Raw genomic sequence first — 18782 nt, 5'->3', positions numbered from 1 at the left:
ACGCATCTCTGTGATGGATGCACCTCCACTGGCTGCAGAATAAACTCAAGTCACAGGGTTGTGGCCCCAATAACACAGTACTTCATAAAGCTGCTTAGGTCTCTCTGTTCTCAGATATTTATAAGGAACCCATCCCCACAATATATCTAAGCACCTCACAGCCTATCAGATATCTCTTCCTGTAACTATGCACTTATCCGTGTTCAATAGATAGGAACTATGCCTGCACAGCTTTTCAGACTCATGAGGTGCTGCAGCATGCTCACAGGAGGATAGCAATGCTTTCATAGAACAAGTAACACAAGTGGCTGGGGCAGGCTCAGAAAAATGCCTGCAAACTAGCACCTGGCATAAGAAAACTAGGGCTGGTACGTCCTGAGTGAACAGAGAGAGACTAAAGCAATAGGGCATCTCCAATTTTCAGTAATACATTCGGGCAAATCAGAACCCCAGGTTTGCAGAATGGGACCCACCAACTGGACCCCTAAATCCCCCTTGGATCACATCTCTAAAGGCCATTCCAGCTCTCCTGTATTCTCCAGACTAACACGGCATGACTTGGAGTTCAGCTTCATTCAATATCAAACTGAGATCTATGACTCCATGCTGTCTCTGGCTCTGCAAAAAGCAGGACTCCATCTGTTCCCTGCTGCAATTACTGCACTGCATGGATAGTCAAGATCTTGCATGAGGCGCACAACTCCTCAGAGCTCCACATGTTTGACCGAGGCATGTAGGACACAGGATTTCATCCAAACAGAATCTATTGATGAGAGCAGACATCATCCCTGGCTACAGAATCCCTTCTTGGCTCAACTCTGTATTTCACCAATGCTAGTTCTGTCTCAGGGTAGGTTGTTTTGATTAATTTCATTTAATTATTTCCATAATCTCAAGCTGTTCCCAGAATCTGTGTGGAGCTCATCAAGGTGGAAGCAGAGAATATGATGCACACAAATGAAAGATACGCTCCACTGGTTTCTCTATATATATCTTCCAAGAGGGAAAAAGCACTCCAGTACAGGAGCATCTTTCAGCCTGCGGAAGCCTAACAGTGCTATCTGTCACTCTTCTGTTACCCGGTGGCACTTAATTCTGCTGTTGTCCCCACGAGGGGCAGACATTTCTGCACTGGAATTCACTACCTGGTCATTATTAGAGAACTTGAATTTCATCCCTGCTTATAGAAAAGGAAGGGGAATATATGAGATAGTCATATAGGAAGGAGATGGGAGAAAAGCAAAGCCCTTGTTGACAAGGCATCTCTAAACACAGGGTATTTGTCCAGTTTCAGCTCAGCATGTCTTAGCAGCCATTCATCAGCTATTCCCAAGCTCTTCATCATCCTGCTCAGATCCAGCTTACAGCATCTCTGTTTGCTTTCTCTCTCCTGATCACTCAGCCCTTCCTTCTTCCAGAAGGTCAACACACATCTCTATTTCAGCCCTGCTGACATTTTCTGCCAACTCCTTTGTCATGGGTATCCTGTCCCAGTGACCAGCTCCATTTAAACAGCAAGGCTGGGATGGGAGAGGAGTGAAGGCACTGGACAAGGCACCTGATATGTTAGAGAAATCTGTTCTCAGAAGTTTCATGGGGGTCCCTCCAGTTCCACAATTCACAAGGCACTACCTGACAAGATGGAAAAGGAGATGCCGGGGGAATGGAGGAATGGTCTCCATAGTACAGTCTAAGATAAGAGCCCAGGCCCCCAGACTCAGCACCAGCTCAGCTATTTATTTGCTGTAAAGAATGGGCGAGATATTGTCTCACTCTTCACATCTATAAAGTCAGGTGTCGGCCTCAGCTTCCTCTCAGACTTGTCAGAGGACTGATTCATTTGTGCCTAGAGAGCACAGTGAATCTTGCAGATGGAGAAGGCAAAAAGAGGTAGGAAGATTGTAAATCAGGAGTGCCCAGGAACATTCTCCTAGACACATCCTGCAAACTAGCATTGAATGGCTCACATCCATATTATTAAACCCTTTCACCTCTGAAACAGTGACCTCATGCAAAAGCCTACTGGGAATGGTGCTTTGCCTGTGATAACATCCAAATCATGCCTAAATGCTGTTTCGGACTGTCCTAGGGGGACCAAGCCAAATCATGCTGAGGGTGTGCTGACACTTAACACAGATGATTGAGTTTGTATTCTGGGAACATTGCTTGACGTTATTTGATTTACTAGTAAAGTCTTAATTAGTAGTGAAGACTTAATGTCTGTTCTATTAAATTACCCTCAAAGTCAGCACTGCCCTGATAAAAATCAAGCATCCCTAAGCCTTCATGAAAATATTGCTTCTTCAGCTCTCAGCCATTACCTTTCCATCTTCTGAGTGAATGTGGAACAAATTATTAAATAACCTAGGGATTAAAAGAAAAAAAGAAAAAAAGGCAGCTGAGTGAAAACCAAGAACAAGCCACATCAAACTAGGTAACTTTCTTTGCTATAGTAACTGGAATAGTAGATATACCAGGAGCAGCACTGAAAGCTACTGTGATGCATAGTAAGGCTTTCTGAAACAATCCAGTATGATATTTGTTATGGGTATGAACTCTGAAAGCAGTTACCAGTATTCTACAGTTAGAACAAGAGGACTTACTGAGATCAGTTCCAGGGATGCCACACCAGAACAACTGAGTATTTTCTTCAATAACTCAGATAATGAAATACAGAGGCGTACCAGTCCCATGCCTGGAAGAGCTTGCAAGATTCAGCACTGCAAACCAAAAGATCTTGAAAAACTGGAGAAACATCTCACAGTCAGTCAGCTAAAATTCTGTAAGAGTGGTATAAAATACTGCATTGAGATGTATGAAAATTAAATGCACCGGTAAAAAAAGGGGGGGGGGGGGAGAAGAGGTGACTAGACCACAGCACTGAGAAAATGGATCAAGGAGTTACAGGGATCAAGAACTGAACACCATCATTGTGAAGACGTTGCATAAAAAGGCAAATTTCATTCTTGGGTATGTTAATAAGGCATACTTTATAGAAGACAAGGGAGTAATCTTTTCTTTTTTTTTTTTTTTTTAACTTTTTCAATACCAGCAAGGTCTCAGTTAGAGAGGCTTAGTGCAGATCGGGAGAGGAAGAAGGTAACAAATGCTGATGAATTCTTCCTTGTCTCCTGAAAACAGGTCGAGATGCAACAAGCTCAATTATGTTGTAAACAGGAGGGAAGCCTTCCTGGGCAAAGAGCAGTAGAATGGGTGTCAAAACAGTGGTAGCATCCCTGGTGTGTAGGTAAAGCAAACATTCACTTGGGGGGCATCAGTACATCTGATCCTACCTTTTGGTGCGTAGATGGAATGGCCAGTGAACGTTCCTTTCAAAAGCTGACTGAAAACTACCTCATTCTTTTACTTCTCTTGCAACAAGCATGCTCCACAATCTGATTGTATTCACAGCCAGAAACTTCTGATTTCCAGTTTAAATATGCATGTGGCTTGTCAGCAGCCACTTGATATGGAATCATTCAAATTCATACTCATATGCGTATATATTTTAAAAAAAAAAAAAACAACAACAAAAGATTACTGCATGTGAAAAGCTTCCAGAACTGTTCTTCAGGTTTCAAGAAGGAAAAAATTAAAAAATTGCAGAGGAAGTTTCTTTCTTTCTTGTGTTAATGTGTAGGTGACCTGAATGATATTAAAAAGGAAATGAAGATGTAATGCAGGAAAAGGCTGAAGAGGGGGCGCCTGCTCAGGGCAGAACAAGGAGATCTAAGACCATGAGAGTGGCATAATGAGATTATCAGCCTGATGGATTCAGAAGGGCCAGGAGGAACAAGACATGAATTAAAATCTATAGTTTGTTCATGAAGAAGGAACCACTTTTCCCCTTCTGTCTTTCCAAAAGATGTGACAACACATCTTTTGTGGTCACACTCATCTGCACGCAAAATAGGATGTGTGTATCTGTGACAAAGCGTGCATGTAAGAATTGACAGACCTCCTGTAAATCAATAGTCACCTTCGTAAAGGAGAAAATGCTTTCTGTTGAGTTGCAAACCATAACAGATGAGTTTTCTTCAAGCCTTTATGCATTTTAAGATTGTATTTACACTCACTAAGCAACTATTCTGTCTAAGAGGCGAAAAAATGACAGACTCCTGCTTCTTCATTTTCTCCCTGCCCCAGTGCTTTTCTTTTCCTAGGGCTGCTTGCCTAGTCCTGCTCAGGTTCTTCACTTCCTTCTGACTTTCCTCTGTGTCTCTCCTGGAAGGTGGAAGTTCAGGCTCCTTCGGGTTCACACACAACACTGCCAAGCACCTGAGTGGGAAGCTGAAAAAAGCACAGATGCTCTTACATTAGTTTCTACAGAGAGAAAATTAGGCTGTTGCTGACACATGCCCAGCTAGAGCTGAATGTATAACATGGGTGCTCAAAGGACCACTGATGGCTCCCATCAGAGGAAAACTGCCCTGTCAGTCCAGACTCGCCCTCCGACAAACCCAGAGGCATCTGGCTTGTCAGATGACAGGACATCGCTGACTACTGCCAAAGCCCTGCCGTGAGGGACCAGGGGTCACCTAAAGAGCGGAAAATCGAATTTACTCGGACACCACCACACCCCCCGCCACCGCCACTACTGAACTAACGGGCCCTGAGGCGGCCAAGCAACGCCCTCACAAAGATGGCGGCCGCCTCACAGCGCGGCGCCTCACCAAGATGGCGCCGGCCGTGCGGACGTGGCCGCGCTCGGGTGGGGGAGCGGGGCGCCGCTCTGCTCATGCGCGTGTGCGGACGGACCCGGGACCATGGGCAGGAAGCGAGAGGGGCTGAGCGTGGCCCGGGAGGTGAGGGGTCGGCGGCGCGGGGCGGCTGAGCCCGGGGAGCGCTGGGCTGTGCGTGCCCGCAGGGCTTGTCTCTGTTGTGCCCACGGGGGGTAGGTAGGGGGCGGAAAATAAAATCCCTTCAAATCAGAGAAAGCGAAGCTTGTGTTTCATTACTGTCATCATAATTTCAGCTTTCCGTCCAGTGTTACCTCCTGAGCTGCTGTGGTTGATAAAGCTTTCTGAATGAGTCTCCACGTGATGTGAACCCGTCTGACTGCTGCCCTGCAGAGCTGCTGGGCTGATTCGGGGCGGGCTCGCTAACTAGATAGACTCGAGGCTCAGTGAAGGAGGAGACCCAGGGTAGCTTTAAGTGGGATCCGGCCCTTTCTCCTTTCCCAGCACAGCAAGCTGATCTGCTGGATCTATTTTAGACCGTAGTATGGTGCCTGGTATGTATTTTCTAGCCTGCTGTGGGTACAGCGTTTGTAAAATGATTTGCCATGAAATGAATTATTCTAAAAGTGTGGTGAGAATGGGTGTACGTCCATGAACCACGAGTTAGCATTTAAATGTAAACAGTTCAAAAAAGTAATCTCTGCTGGACCTACTTTAATAACGTAACCTAATTTGTAGATGTAAGAACCACTAATTCCTCCGTGAAAGGAGCTGCTCGAGTGTGCTGGCGGGTGACAGAGGCATGAGAAGGCTGCTCGGGGAACGTCTTTCTTCTTTGCCCCCACCTCTTCGTTTGGCTTTGAGCTGTTTTATGAGGGTCAGAAGACAAAAACCTCATTACCTGACACTGCTGGATGTCAGCGTATGCGTGATACGGCGCTTTGCCAGTGTCTTAATTAGGGAATTCATAAAAGCGGAGGGTGGATGCCAGTTTCTGAAAAGTGCTTTTAGCCTTTCTGCTGGAAAGAAAGCTTTTATTAATTCATTACAAAATGTATTAAAAGGGATCTAGCTCAACTCTGTAAGCAAAGCAGCTTCCCTCTCTCTTTTCTGCCTTTATGCAAGCTGTTTCAGGCTCCCTGTCCAATGTGGTCCTGACAAATGAGATTTAATAAGGGTGTAAATCAGTTTGGACTGAAGTGCACTCTGGGTTCCTCTGTTTTAAGAAGGTCTCCAGATTACAAGTAAGCATTGCCAGAATTCAGTGAATTCAGAGGCTCTGAGCCTCATCATATCTTTTGTAGTGAGGGAGGCAGCAGGCCTGAGATGTTTGTATACATATGAAGCTGCTGGGACTTGACTTTCCATGGGGACAGGAAGGACAGCTCTGCCTCTCACCTTATTTTGCAAGCAGGGAAACTGAGGCACTGTGAATACATGTCTTCTTAGGATCCTCACTCACAACCTTCCTTCCAGTCCCTAATGCCCCAGACCAGCCTGAAGAAAAGAAACAGCAGGATTTCAGAGGAAAAAAAAAAATATTTTTGTTCATTCAGCAGTCTATTCCTCCTTCTTTGTCTTTCTTTCATTGTTATTACTTTCTGTCCCTTGTGCCCCTAGCTCAGCAAAGCTGATGGTGCAGTTCAATGGCAAGTGGTTTATTAGCAAATTATTGTTCTCCAGCAGGGGAGCCAAACTTTGGGTTTGATTTAAGAGCAGTAAAAACAGCTGCATCTTTTAAAGCATTGTGTGGAATCTGGAGATTTTTAGTCAGCAGAAAGTAAGAGCACTGACAGAATTGGGCAGAATATCTTTTGTTATGTCTCATGAAATGATGAACCAATGGACAGAGTGTTTCATTGAGAACGACTGCAGACTGAGCAGGAAGAATAGTTCTGGTGGAGAGGATGGAGAAGGCAGTGGCATGGATAATTTAGCAGTGGGGCTAGCAGCTTGCTAACCAAAGCTGCTCTTAAATTGTATTAACATGATTTTTAAGCACTGGTTTCAGAGAAGGCATGGTGTATTGTAATATGTTTACTGTCTAAGCTGCATCCAGGTGACATAATGCAGAACCTCTTGCTGGGTGTTTATGAGTGTTTCCAGCAGAAGCGCCTTTTCCTTCTGAATAGAGATAGAACCATTTTAGCTGGGAGAGGAAATGACAGTGACTGATGTGTTTTCCAGATTGATGAACTGGAGGAAAAGCTGTCACTTTGCAGACAGAGCATGGAAGAAGTAGATCTCAAACTGCGCAGGGAGAAGCTCAGCCATGAAGGAAGGTATGAATGACCACTTCCATTCACAGCTGTGGCTGCACACTTCAGTTAGCTTTCATCCTGCTGTGGCGCTGAGCAAGAATGGGAATGCATGCTTCCTCTTTACAAGACTGTCTCCTCCCATCTTGGAGAACTTGCCAATGTGAGAAGTTCAGTGATACGTGGAGAGAGCTTTATCTTACAGCCTCCCTCTGAAACCTGCGTCGCACTTAGCCAAGCAAAGCTTAACTGTTCATTAGCAAAGCAGGGTCCTGTCCTGCTGGGAAACATCTGTGTATGAAAGGCAGAGCTCACTGCACACTGCTACTCAAGCCTAACTGAAGCTGCCTGAGTTCAGCTGGGGGAGATGTGCAGCAACTACTGATGGCCCCAACCAGGTTGTGCTGCAACTGAAAAAGGGGCTGAGGGAAATTACTCTAGTTGTGCCAGCGTTGCAAATATGTCTGGATATAGGGATGCAGTGACACACTGACTTTTCTTGGGAAAGGGTAGAAGGAAAAGTGCTGTGAAATCTATTACAGATGTAAAAGAGGCAGCTGTAAAATAGGAACTGAGGACAGGACTTTCACCCTACTATTTTATGGTAGGCACAGGCAGATCTTTCTCTAGAATGTTAAGCAAGAGATGGTAGATCTCCTACATGATTCTCAAATTTATGTGTCTGTGGATGTTCTTCCAGCATTCTATTGCTCTGCTTCTGTCAAAAAGGCTGGCAAATTCAATTGCAGGCCAAGGAAAGGAGATTTCCTGTTGCCTGTTTAGTTGTACAGAGCACAGTTACAAATCATCCTTGCAGTGACAGTGTTTTCACACCCTGATGTTCACCACCCTCAGCTTATATTCTTTGTTCTTCTCTTCTACTCAGTTGCCTTGCTCTGCACTTTCATTAAGCCACGCTGTTTTTTTTCTCCTCCTTTATTGGAGTGTCATATCCCTCATTTGTATTTTGACAGGGTCATGTGTCACCCTGTCACTCATCTCTAGCTCCCCATTTCACCAGTCTGTTATCTAGGCCTAATTTTTTTTTTAATGCTTGTTGTCTGCAATCATCTGCTACTGAAGTGGCCAACAAACCAACCTATAGTTGCGGTAAATTGACAAGATGGGATATATCTGTATGAGTTCTCCTTGAAAATAAGAGCAAAGAATTCAGATATGGGAATTCTGGGACCTTTTCTAAACTGTACAACTTCTATGGAGTTGGAAGTGGAAATTCTGTTGCCTAATTCAGTACATTTACAAACCATGTCAGAAGGTACCACGATCAAAATTCCTGGCGCAGCACATAGTTCGTGAAGGAGAGCTCTGCTTTCCCACTCTGAAGTTCAGTTACCCATGTTTTCTTCCTGTCTCATCTTCCAGTCAGCTTTCTTGACTCTGTTTACAAAGAAAGTTTCTAAGCAGCAGCTCAGCCTTGTTGGCAAATGTCTTCTCACTTCCTCCTGGGTGCGCTCTGCATTTCCTTTCCTGACTGCATGTAAAAGCGCTTTACTCTCCAGATGCTGATGAAGCCTGCTTTCTTGCTGTCTCTCACTTAAGAAGATGTACACATAGGTTAAGAAGATGTACACAGGTATGGAATCTGTTTCTACAACAGCTCCTTGCTCTGCCCCATAGGGAACAACAAACTATTATGCTTGCCGCCTTTTCTGTCTGCTCTGAACGAGGAGATGATTTGCTGGTGCACGTTTGTTTATATGCACACAATCTGAAAGGAGTGGCCATGTCCTCACTGCTGTAATGGGAATGCTGCTGCTCCTAGGCAATTTGTTTTGCTTTTATATTTTAAACTGTGTATTAATTAATCATATTGTGCAAGAGCTGGTAGGCCTGAATTGCTTTTTATTAGTAGTACCTTGGGACTTCAGTCTACAGCAGGTTGTTTAGCTGGTTGTTACGGGCTTGGATTCAGCTCGTTTCTGGGTTGACCAAGTTGTATAAATTGGATACCACTGACAAAGGGATCCCAGCTTCAATCAGTGAAAAGAATTAGCATTCCAGCACTGGGACAGATGTACAAGAGGAGCAGGATTCCATAGAGAGCATGTGTGGATCCTGCCCCATCTTGAAGCCACGGCAGAACTTATCCCACCTAGAGGAACAGAGAGAATTCACCGTTGGACAGACACTCCTGTCCTGCTGACCTGTAATGACATTATCCTGAAAGAGAGACAAAAATATCTTGAAAAAAGTAAAAAGTCATCTAAAACTGCCTTGTCTCTTCTCTTGCCCAGTTGGGAGATTCTAAATTGTCACCTATACACAGTGAAAGTGGTGATAAGCTCATTCTGTTAGCAAATATTCCTGCTAGTGGGACAGTCTCTCTTCCATCGTATGAGTAAAGAAGTAGGCTGTTTTGTGCCTCACGGGTAATGAACTTTTCTTCTCATTACAGAAAGTCACTGGAGAGAGAGAGAAACCTACTAATGACCAAAGCTGACAACTATGGTAAGAGCTTCATTAAAAATGGTCCCTCTGGGCTGAATGGCATCAGTGCTGCAGCTGAGCTTCATCTTCAAGCTCCTGCCATCTCTAACTTCTGCCTTTGAATTTAGGCTCAACCAAAGGGAGCAAGACTGGAGGAAATCTTTTTAGCCCATTTTGCATCTACTTGAGCCATGATATTATAAGGGAGAAAAAAATTAGGTATCAGCTGATGAAGGAGGTAAAAAATCCCTTTCACATACCCCAAGCTACCACTATTTATAAAGTCTTAGCTGACAGATTGGCTTGAGAGGCTTTTAACAATTTCTACCCTTTCTTTAAAAAAAAAATAAAAAATAGAAAATTGCTGAGCAATCTTTTAAATGCTGACTGGAGTACAGCCAGGTGTACTTTCCTTGGGGAAGCTTCTCCCTGCATTGGTCTCTGGGGGCTATGCTACGCATCAGCATAAGTTCACATTGAATTGCTGCCTACAATATCAGAGCACCAGGGTCATTCCCTATTGCAGACAGTTAAAACAAGAGTCCTCTTGAGCTCCTGCATGTTTGACAGTATTTTTGTGCTGTTGGGGATGCTGCCTTGCATGTTGTCATGCTCTGGTTGTTCACAGCCCAGATTTCCTAGGTGAGCATCAGAGCAAAACTGCAGTTGCCCGGAGCCCTACTGTGCGCACTACAGGAAAGCACTTGGAGTGAGGGGCATCATTGGACCCCACTCCCTGGGTACTCAGCCCATGGCATGTATATTTATAGGGGAAGATGAGGGTTCTGCCTCGTTCATAGGAGAGGAGCTGGAAAACTTAGGCTCCACCTAGGCTGCTCGAGGGCAGAAGATGGGTCTGGTCAATATCAGCATCTGTGGGAGAGCCCAAAATGGACCAGATACAGCAGAATGTGTACTTCCACAGTGGCCATAACCCATCTATGTCGAGGCTGCTCTGACAGAGATAGATTCATGTAGTAAGCTAGAGGAAATTTAATTGCCTCCCAGCTCTGAACAGATCCACTCTGCAGCAGTGCAAGCACCAAAGCTCACCCAAGGGACAGAAGCACAAGTGTTCTTTAAGGCTCAGAGAGTTGAAAGTCAAGGTACGGCCACTAAATTTGAATTTAAAATTTTAATTGATGTTAAAGGATTGCTTCCAGAAGAAGAACAATTATTTTAAATACATTCAAACCTGTTCCCTAAGGGCCTAACACTAGAGGAGAGGCAGGCTGTGGCTGCCACCTCTGTACCAGCAGTCAACCATCACTGCAGCCATCAACAGAGCAGTCTAACAGGTTGCTCGGACAGCAGCAACAGCCTCATCTAATGGTGATGGCTGCTCCTTCTGGAGCAGAATAGACAGTGCCTCTGCACACAGTCTTTTTAGGTCATCACTCTGGCCTCTAATTAAATCCATGCTTGTTCCAGCTGACATACTTGAGGCTATGATTACAGTGGTTGGGTGGATGTACGAACATGTACCAGGCAAAGAACAGGGGCAGAAAGAACAGCTAAAAGCCTCTTTTGATAGCAGTGCTAGTTTGTTGTATTTTAAGTTAGTTAAAGCACTGAGAAAAGATTGGATTGAGAGTCCTGAAATTACATCTAGAAAAGGGTAAAAATAACTCTGCCCTCTCTGTCCTCTTCTTCCTTCCCTAAAGGAGCAAACAGTTGTTCTAAAGAACAAGCCTATCCTTAGTATGGTCCTAGAACAAGGTCATTTGCAGATAGGAACTGGACTGGGACTGAAGCAATCCTAAAGACAGCTACTGAGAGTGACAGCATGTATTAGCAAATGAAAAGTTCCTGCTAGCCTCCTTCCTGCCCAGGATATTTTATAATTAGCAGACTCAAGAGGAGGCCTTGATGAGGTAGCATTGTGCTTGTAAAACAATTTTTAAAGGAGATACAGCAGCAAAACACAAAACAGCATTCACAGACAAGGGTTTTGATTTGGGTTTGGGTTTTGTTTTGTTTTTTTTTCTCCAGAGAAAGAACTGAGTGTGCTTCGTAAGGAAAATCGCAAGAATGCTGCCCTTGCTGTGGCCATGGTGTTGTTGATTGCTCTTATTTACACCTGCTGGACAATGTGATTGCACTCAAGAATTCTCCCTGCTGACCAAATGATTCTACTGCAAGGAGCTCTTCCTTCCCACCACTGCACCTTTCCTGAGAGTGAGGATCAGCATTTCAGATTGCTGTTCTTGTTTATTTTCTCAAAGCCTCACCTTAGGGAAGCTAAAGTATTCTCTGAGAACTGAGGAAGCAAACTAGAAATTACATCGCACTCACATTGGGAAAACAAGTTGAGCAGAACTCGAGCTGGAACTCTTACCCAACTTGTAGTCAAGACCCTCAGGCCTGATGTAGGACTGTAGTATGTTCTCCCTTTTGAAGAGGATCTCTCTGGTTGCAGACAAGTGCTCTCTGCCCAAGCTAGTCAGAACACATGCCACCTCCTTGGTTGTTGTGTCTCAACCCTAAATTGAAGGGACACCAGGCTCTTTGAATCAGAGTAACCTTTTGCATTGTGACATGGACACCACGTGTCTCCAAAGCTGAGATAAACACAGATAGTTCTTCTTCCATTTCAACATAAGAGGACTGAAACCACCCTACCCCTATAAAAACAGATGGGAGGTAGGCATCTTTTATGCAGGCACAAAGCAGCCAACTTGAGATCTTCTGACTTGGACTTTGAAAATACCTACATACCTCTCTTGTGTGTCAGTTTGGTAACTATTTTGTGCCTCAGTCAACATATGCAGAAAAGATTTTATTGTCAACTCCCAGGGATGGAAGTGCCTTTGTAGGGCTTTAAATAAAGTAATTTGACATTGCAGCTTTCAGCTTTTCCTTCCCCTTTTTGTTGCACCTCCAGTTTTGCAGCAGGCCTTGTCTCAGGCCCCTGGTTAGGATCCTATCATCCTGCAGCCTCCTCTCTTTCTGGTCCAGTGACATACCTCAGGTAGCCCTGAGGGAGCACTTGCCAGGAAAGCCTTTAGAAGGGCACTATCTTCAAAATTTTCAACTCTGCAAGGTGTTTCCTATTGCCACACTAACACAGGCTGCTAGCCCAAATTTTGTGGGAAACAAAGTAAACAAGCAGTGAGGTGAATTAAAGGGGCTGTATTGGTAATAGAGACAACAAAAGCAGAGAAATCAACACAAAATGATACACAGCCTAATGACAATACATTGTACCATTCACATACATAAACATTCCCTTAAGCAAAGTAGCATGGTGCCTTACATTTGCCTTCTTGAATTGGGATTCAGAATCAAGGTTCAGTGCATCAAAAATAAAAATAAAAGCAAATTAAAACGGGGAGGAACTGGAGGCAACAGGGCAAATAGAAAATACCTGCAAAAGCCAGACTGCTCATCAGGTTTCTTTTGCGTCCTCAGAAGCCTACAAGCTCTACAGTACACTTCCTAGTCACCCTTTTTTCTGCTGGCCCAGAGGAGAGTCAGAAACCCCAAGTGGAGGACATAATACTTACCAACACAGCCTGGCAAAGGGAGCAGCATGCTTTGCTGGCATTACAGCAGCCTCAAGGCAAGTGCCAGAACTCAAGTTACTCACTTATAAAGCCAGCTGCTCACAGGCCTGGAAACCACACAGCTGGAGGTGCATTTTTGCCCATCAGAGAGTCATAGAGAGTCCTCTTCATCCCCTGTGGAAGTGCTTTTGCCAGCAAAAATTACCAGTTACACAGCTCTTGTTCTTTGGGTGGGGGGAAGGAAGCCTGCCATTTCTCTCATAGATGTATTAGCTATACTTGAAAATAGAGGGCAGACTGTCATCCACAGGACGCAGTAACAACATGCAGTCCATCAACTGTTCCAGTAGACCTGTATCTAGGCATTAATGACTACCAACATGGGAAAAGATCCTTTTATCCACTTCCATCACTTTAGGTCGGAGCTTGAGAGAAAAGAATAGCTCCCTTGCACTGTATTCAGGGCAATCTATTACCAACCCAGCCTCCTATTCACTCCCCAAGTTTTGCTTCCACTTTTCATTCACCAACAGACATGCCAGCTTCTGCGCTGCTCCCCTAGCCAGGAGCTGTGGTTCTGCAGTGAGTGAGCCTGCATCTAAACTTGCCTGGTGCAAGGACTTGTATCTGTTACTTATACCAAACTGATGAAAAGAAAAAAAACAAAACAAAAACAAAACAGAAACTGTGGTTTTATGGAGATGATGCGCTTCTAAAGACGTGGAAATGCTCTAAGCTCAGAGAGCGCAGCCACCTAGCAGGATGACATTCACTACATGCTGATGCTGAGGACAAAACTCATGCAGTATGCTGGACCTTAGAGGGTGGCTGAAAACAGGACTTCTACAATGTGCACCTTGTTATGGCCTCTTTGGGAGTGGTGCAGGGCACCCATCCTATCTATAGAACCGTGAGTGAAAATTTCCATGTCTTACTACATAAAGCTCGTTAAAATATTACATACAGATTTGGGGAGAAAAATAAGAATCTAAGGAACTGCTATAGTTCCAAGGAGACCTATAGCTTTCTTTAAGGCACAGTTCAGACTACCCCAAAATCAGTTTCCTCCCTATTGTCAATCTATGTTTAAAAAGAAACAAACAAAAAAGGCAACTTTGCTGCTTGGCTGAAAGCAGTCAACTTGTGTTAGCTTCTGATTTAAGTGGAAGACCTGGCCAAAAGCCCCATGGAAGCCAGAACTGAAGGTACGTCATGCAACGGAAGAATATTTTTCAGCTCAGCGCAAAATAACGCTGAGAAGTCTGTTGAAATAAGTTTCATGCTGAGTGTCAAAGCACTGTCTTCACCCTCTTCACCCCAGGTGTAGCTCCAGGGCCAGATGAGACATGGAGAGTGTCAAAGCTCACTCTGACATTTAAAAAGGAAAGTCTGATAACCTTTCCAGTGGGCACAGTCAGGGGAGAGGATTTCTTCTAATTAACCAACATGGTCAAAGTCAAGATCTCTCTTCACTGAAGCCCTGGGTCTTTTAACAAAAAAAAAAAAAATCAAACGTACCCATGATTTCCTCTGAACACTTCTGGCATCCCCAACTTCCTATGTCTTCCCTCCCACATCCACTTTCCTTCCCGAAGATTTGGGTAACAGCATGAAGTACTAAGAACCAAAGCACCTTGGTCTCAGAATTACCATGAGGCATAAACACTTGCATGAATTAACTGCAGGCTGCTGGTTCAGGATCAGTCACTGACCTGCAAAGGAAGAATCCTTGAAACAGCAGCTTGTGGACATCTGTGAAAATCCTGGCACTGAAACATCAAATTCGTGCCAGGAAGTCTACTCATCACCTGTGCTGGCTTCTGTCCAACAGGATACCATCACATAGGAATTGCCGTTGGCAAGCCAAGTGCCTGGAAAGCTGATGTGTTGGAAACACCAAAAAAAGTTCATGTTTGCACGCCAATGCTAGCATTCCCCAGTGAATTAATAGCCTCCACTAGGCAGTGAAGGCCTTTAACAAGCCAAGGGGACATACAGCTGCCAGGTACGACGCAGGGTTGCATCAACGTGCTGTTGCCCAGCACTGCCACTTTCATCTGCTCCTTCCCACTGCCAGGGAAGCACAAGCCTGGAGAGTCCTGACGCACAGAGCTCCACAAACCTTGCTGAATATTTTAACAGGAGCAAAGAAAGCTGCTAGCCTCTTGGCCTCATGCATGCAGTAGGTCAGGACAAAAGGGCATTAGGCCTTCACTCCAGGAGCCACCATAAGTACTCCAGCAGCAGGCACTACCTGGGTCATACTCTTATATACACTGCCAAGTTCAGAGTCTTATCCTACGTCTTCTGCACGTCATTTCCAGGTTAGACCACATCCAGGGAATCAGCTCTGGAAAAGGCTAGGACAGCTGTGGAGTCTCCCAGTCTTGTCAGTCCCTGAAGAATCCGAGCTGGGCTCAGCCTCTTCCCAGCACCCTTCAAGAGAGCTGGGGCAAGGGGTAGTGTGCTTGGATGAAAGACAGGACATTCTCCTTTGATAGCTTCTCTGGATCTTGCCTTTTCTGAGAGTCATGCACTTTGACACCATCTCCCCACTCCCAGAAGAGACGGCTGTAATGACATACACTGTGGACAGAGAGGAAAGTGAGATTAATATGGCAAGAGAGTGGAAGAACACTCATCACAGCCAGAAAGTGGAATACAGAGAGCTTCTCTTGCATTGGGAGTCACACAAAGGTACTGTAGATCTAAAGAGTGCCTTAGAAAAAGACAATGCTCTCATTCATTCACCTTGCAAACTCCATGGCCCATAAGGTACAGAAATTTCCAAGCCTAAGAGATTTCCATGGAAACAAACTTATTAATTTCTAGCTTCGCTCAAAATTCGGTTCAGTATTTGCTGGAAGGAGACAGATCATTAGGAAAAACATACCTTCCCCCCACAAGTTTTTCAGAAAATGTCAATGCAGGCAATAGAAAGGCCTTAATGAAGAATTTAGAAAGTCTGCCAGCAGCAGCAATCTAATCACTCACCATAAACCTACTAGAATCAGTAATAGCTGTCCTACGGATCTTTGCAAATGAACAGCTCTTTGTCCTGTACAAAAACAGCTAGGATCATTCCTCCTCCTGTGTGAAATAACCAAGCTCCATCAGCAGCAGAGAGTTCTGATCCTACAACGCCATCTCTCACTTCGCCCATCAAGCACAGCCCTCCCTCACTGCACTGACACAGTCCCAGCCATAATGAAAACAGAGCTGCTAATTACTGCTGACACAGCAGCCTTGAGTTCTGTACAATTACTGACAAAATATTCATAGCTTATTTAGTGCTACTGTTCTAACAAAGCGATACTAGCACAGTGACAAGAGCACATGTCAGTGGCTAATTACAGACACATTAGTATTCACTAACCACAATACAGCACAACTCTTCCTACACAGGCACTGCAAGTCCTCAGCCATTCCTACAGGTTAATACTAGCCTATTTCTGAGTGCACTGGCCAAACTAACTCCACCTCGAGGCATGAAAGGAAAAAGCACCACCTGCCTCTGCTTTTACAGTTTTAAGCCCCTTCTTCTATTTAGCTGGTTAAGGGAAACTTAAGAACCCTATTTTCAGAGGCAAAGTCCTTGGTAGTGGCAGGCATCTCCTGAGACCAACTGAAGGCAAAGAATGCAGAACATCTCCACCCAGGAGCCCTGACATGCTAGACAGACTCAAAATTTGCTGCACTCAAGAGATTGTCTTGGCATAGTACTCAATTGGATAGCAGTGGCATTCAGCAGCCACAGTGCTGACTGCCCAGTGTCCAAGGACACACTGCTTTTCTCCCTCACTCCCTCATTAAACAACTCCCAGTTACCTACAACTTATACCAGAGTTTGGGCTAAATCAACTGAGGCTGACTTTTCAATTAACAACTTCCAACCAATTATCGTCACATATAGAGATGTAACAGATTACAGTTACTGGACTCAGCCTCCATTTCCTAGGGTGCCAAGAGATTCAATCACTTGCGTTCTGCTGCAGACAGAGGGAGGAAGTTGTGAGATGTGTTACTCATAGCAAAATTCCACAGATCCAGATCAGCAGCTTTGTGCAACTCTGAGGTTGGTCTATGCAGCATGCTATGCTTGTGACCAAGCTGTGCTTACAGTGCAAACCCAGCTCTCGTTCCTTAGTCTCAGCTCTGGCAATTGCCAGAGCTTGTACTCACTGAAAAGGTGCAATGGATTCAGATGGGAGGTCAAATGTTGATTCGTTGGTCATCTTGTTGAAGAAGAATTTCCTCTTGAAGTTTTTGCTGTATGCCATAGTCCAGGGATCTGGCAGAAAAGTGTCACGGATCAGACAGAGGATGGAATGGGGAAAAGGGCACGGTTATAAATGCACATATAGTGCAAGCAGGAACAAGGAATCTATAATGATGGTGATTCTCCTCTTACTTCTTTTCTCTTTCCTCCCTCAAAATCACCCACTTCCCAAACTATTTGCATTTACTGAGAAAACTCTGTTCTCTGCATTTAAAAACTGACATTCCAAATAGGACATTTTCATATATTCTTAGGGAAGAACTATGATATTAAAAAAAAAAAAAGTGAGTCATGTAAATAAATTGAACTACCCACACAATAGCTAATCCAACTGACACAGAAAAAGCTATCATAAAAATACCCTGAACCATGTCCCAATCCAAGCTATGTTCACTACAAACGATTAATCTCTAGCCACTGGAATACCACCATTAAGTTTTTAATAAGTTATAGAAGGAGTAAGCTTCTTCAATTATTTTTTTTAGTGGAAGATACAGAAAAAAGCAAGATAAGAGCAAGAGACTCTCTCTTCCTACCATTCACAGTCCGTACAATGTAGAGTCCCGTGGGTACGAAGTGCCGGTCATCTCTGCCTGTGTAGGATAGCCGGGGTATTCCCCCTGAGCCCTTGATGACTTTCATCTCTAACCTGAATGTTGAGAGAAGACAATAACAGAGTGATGCCAAACGCAGCGCCTCCTGTTTCTTCCTTTACAATCATCTTGCACACAACATGCCATCTGCACACTCTTTCCACAGTGAAAATACACCAGGATCAATCATCACATCCCTGGAGCATACAGTCTCCTGCCTCCCCTATGCGTCTATGGAAAACAGCCTGAGCTGTATGGATATGGCAGGTAGCAAATCTAGCACTGCAATGTGGGATCTGTGATAATCTACCACACTTAATCCAAACGGGATTCCCATTTCAGGTTTGAACTCAAACTTTCAAGCCACTTCTGCACAAGTACTGAAGTGCAGTTGCTACTTCTACTACTGCAAAACACATTGGCTATGTCTATGGTATTACAACTGAGCAGGAAGATTCTCTGAACCAAAAACAGTAGGTATTAGCTACAAGAGCTGTACAAGCTCTTTCTCCAGGACTCCTCAAGCACATCTCTCACCTATGATGTCCATAGGCCCTGAAGTGCTTCATTTTTGCTGGTCACTTACCTCACAAAAATCTTCTCCATCTCCTCCAGTCTGTACACTTCCTTCACTCTGGGGGGGAAAGCAGAAGCAAGACAGAAATGTGTTGTAAAAATATACATTTTATTTTATTTTTTAAAGAGTCATCTTTTCCTGTCTTAGCCATAGGGAGCAGCTGAGCAGTTCATTTTGTATAGCACAAGGTGGTCAAGTATGACTAAGGTCAACCTTCCTCCTCAGCCTAATGCCTTATTTTTACTGGCTTGAGAAAATGTGACATCTGTACACTCACAGCCTCTCTTACACTATGAGCAGACAAGGATGTAGAAGACTTTGCAAGGATAACACTAACTGAGCACTACATCTACTACAACACACACCTGAGATCTGCACCAACCAGCCCATCTATGATGAAAGCACAAACACCTGCTAAGTGAAAGGAAGGTACAACTTTTCC

At 44.4% G+C, this 18782-nt stretch overlaps 2 protein-coding genes across 3 annotated transcripts in view; one reads left to right on the top strand and one right to left on the bottom strand.

The window, feature by feature from the left end:
• The first annotated feature begins 4698 nt into the window (after positions 1-4698).
• On the top strand, positions 4699-14404 carry CCDC167 (coiled-coil domain containing 167). 2 transcript variants are annotated; one of them, XM_048935596.1, is made up of 4 exons: positions 4699-4805; positions 6867-6961; positions 9354-9406; positions 11378-14404. In XM_048935596.1, the coding sequence occupies exons 1-4, from the start codon at positions 4767-4769 to the stop codon at positions 11479-11481; spliced, it is 291 nt and encodes a 96-aa protein (XP_048791553.1). In that variant the 5' UTR covers positions 4699-4766; the 3' UTR covers positions 11482-14404. The 2 variants fall into 2 exon arrangements, with proteins under 2 accessions (XP_048791553.1, XP_048791552.1); XM_048935595.1 differs by lacking the exon at positions 11378-14404 and adding an exon at positions 9514-11365.
• Positions 14383-18782, bottom strand: part of CMTR1 (cap methyltransferase 1) — a 22225-nt gene continuing 17825 nt past the window's right edge. Inside the window, exons 21-24 of the mRNA XM_048935597.1 lie at positions 18350-18397; positions 17707-17819; positions 17074-17182; positions 14383-15477 (exon numbers count right to left, since the gene is read on the bottom strand). Coding sequence (XP_048791554.1) covers positions 15330-15477; positions 17074-17182; positions 17707-17819; positions 18350-18397 — 418 coding nt within the window. The 3' untranslated portion in view covers positions 14383-15329. The remainder of the gene's footprint in view (positions 15478-17073; positions 17183-17706; positions 17820-18349; positions 18398-18782) is intronic.

The sequence above is a fragment of the Lagopus muta genome, chromosome 2 (assembly GCF_023343835.1).
Source record: "Lagopus muta isolate bLagMut1 chromosome 2, bLagMut1 primary, whole genome shotgun sequence".
NCBI lineage: Eukaryota > Metazoa > Chordata > Aves > Galliformes > Phasianidae > Lagopus > Lagopus muta.
The sequence above is the reverse complement of the archived record's forward strand: the minus strand, read 5'-3'. Positions and strand labels throughout refer to the sequence as shown.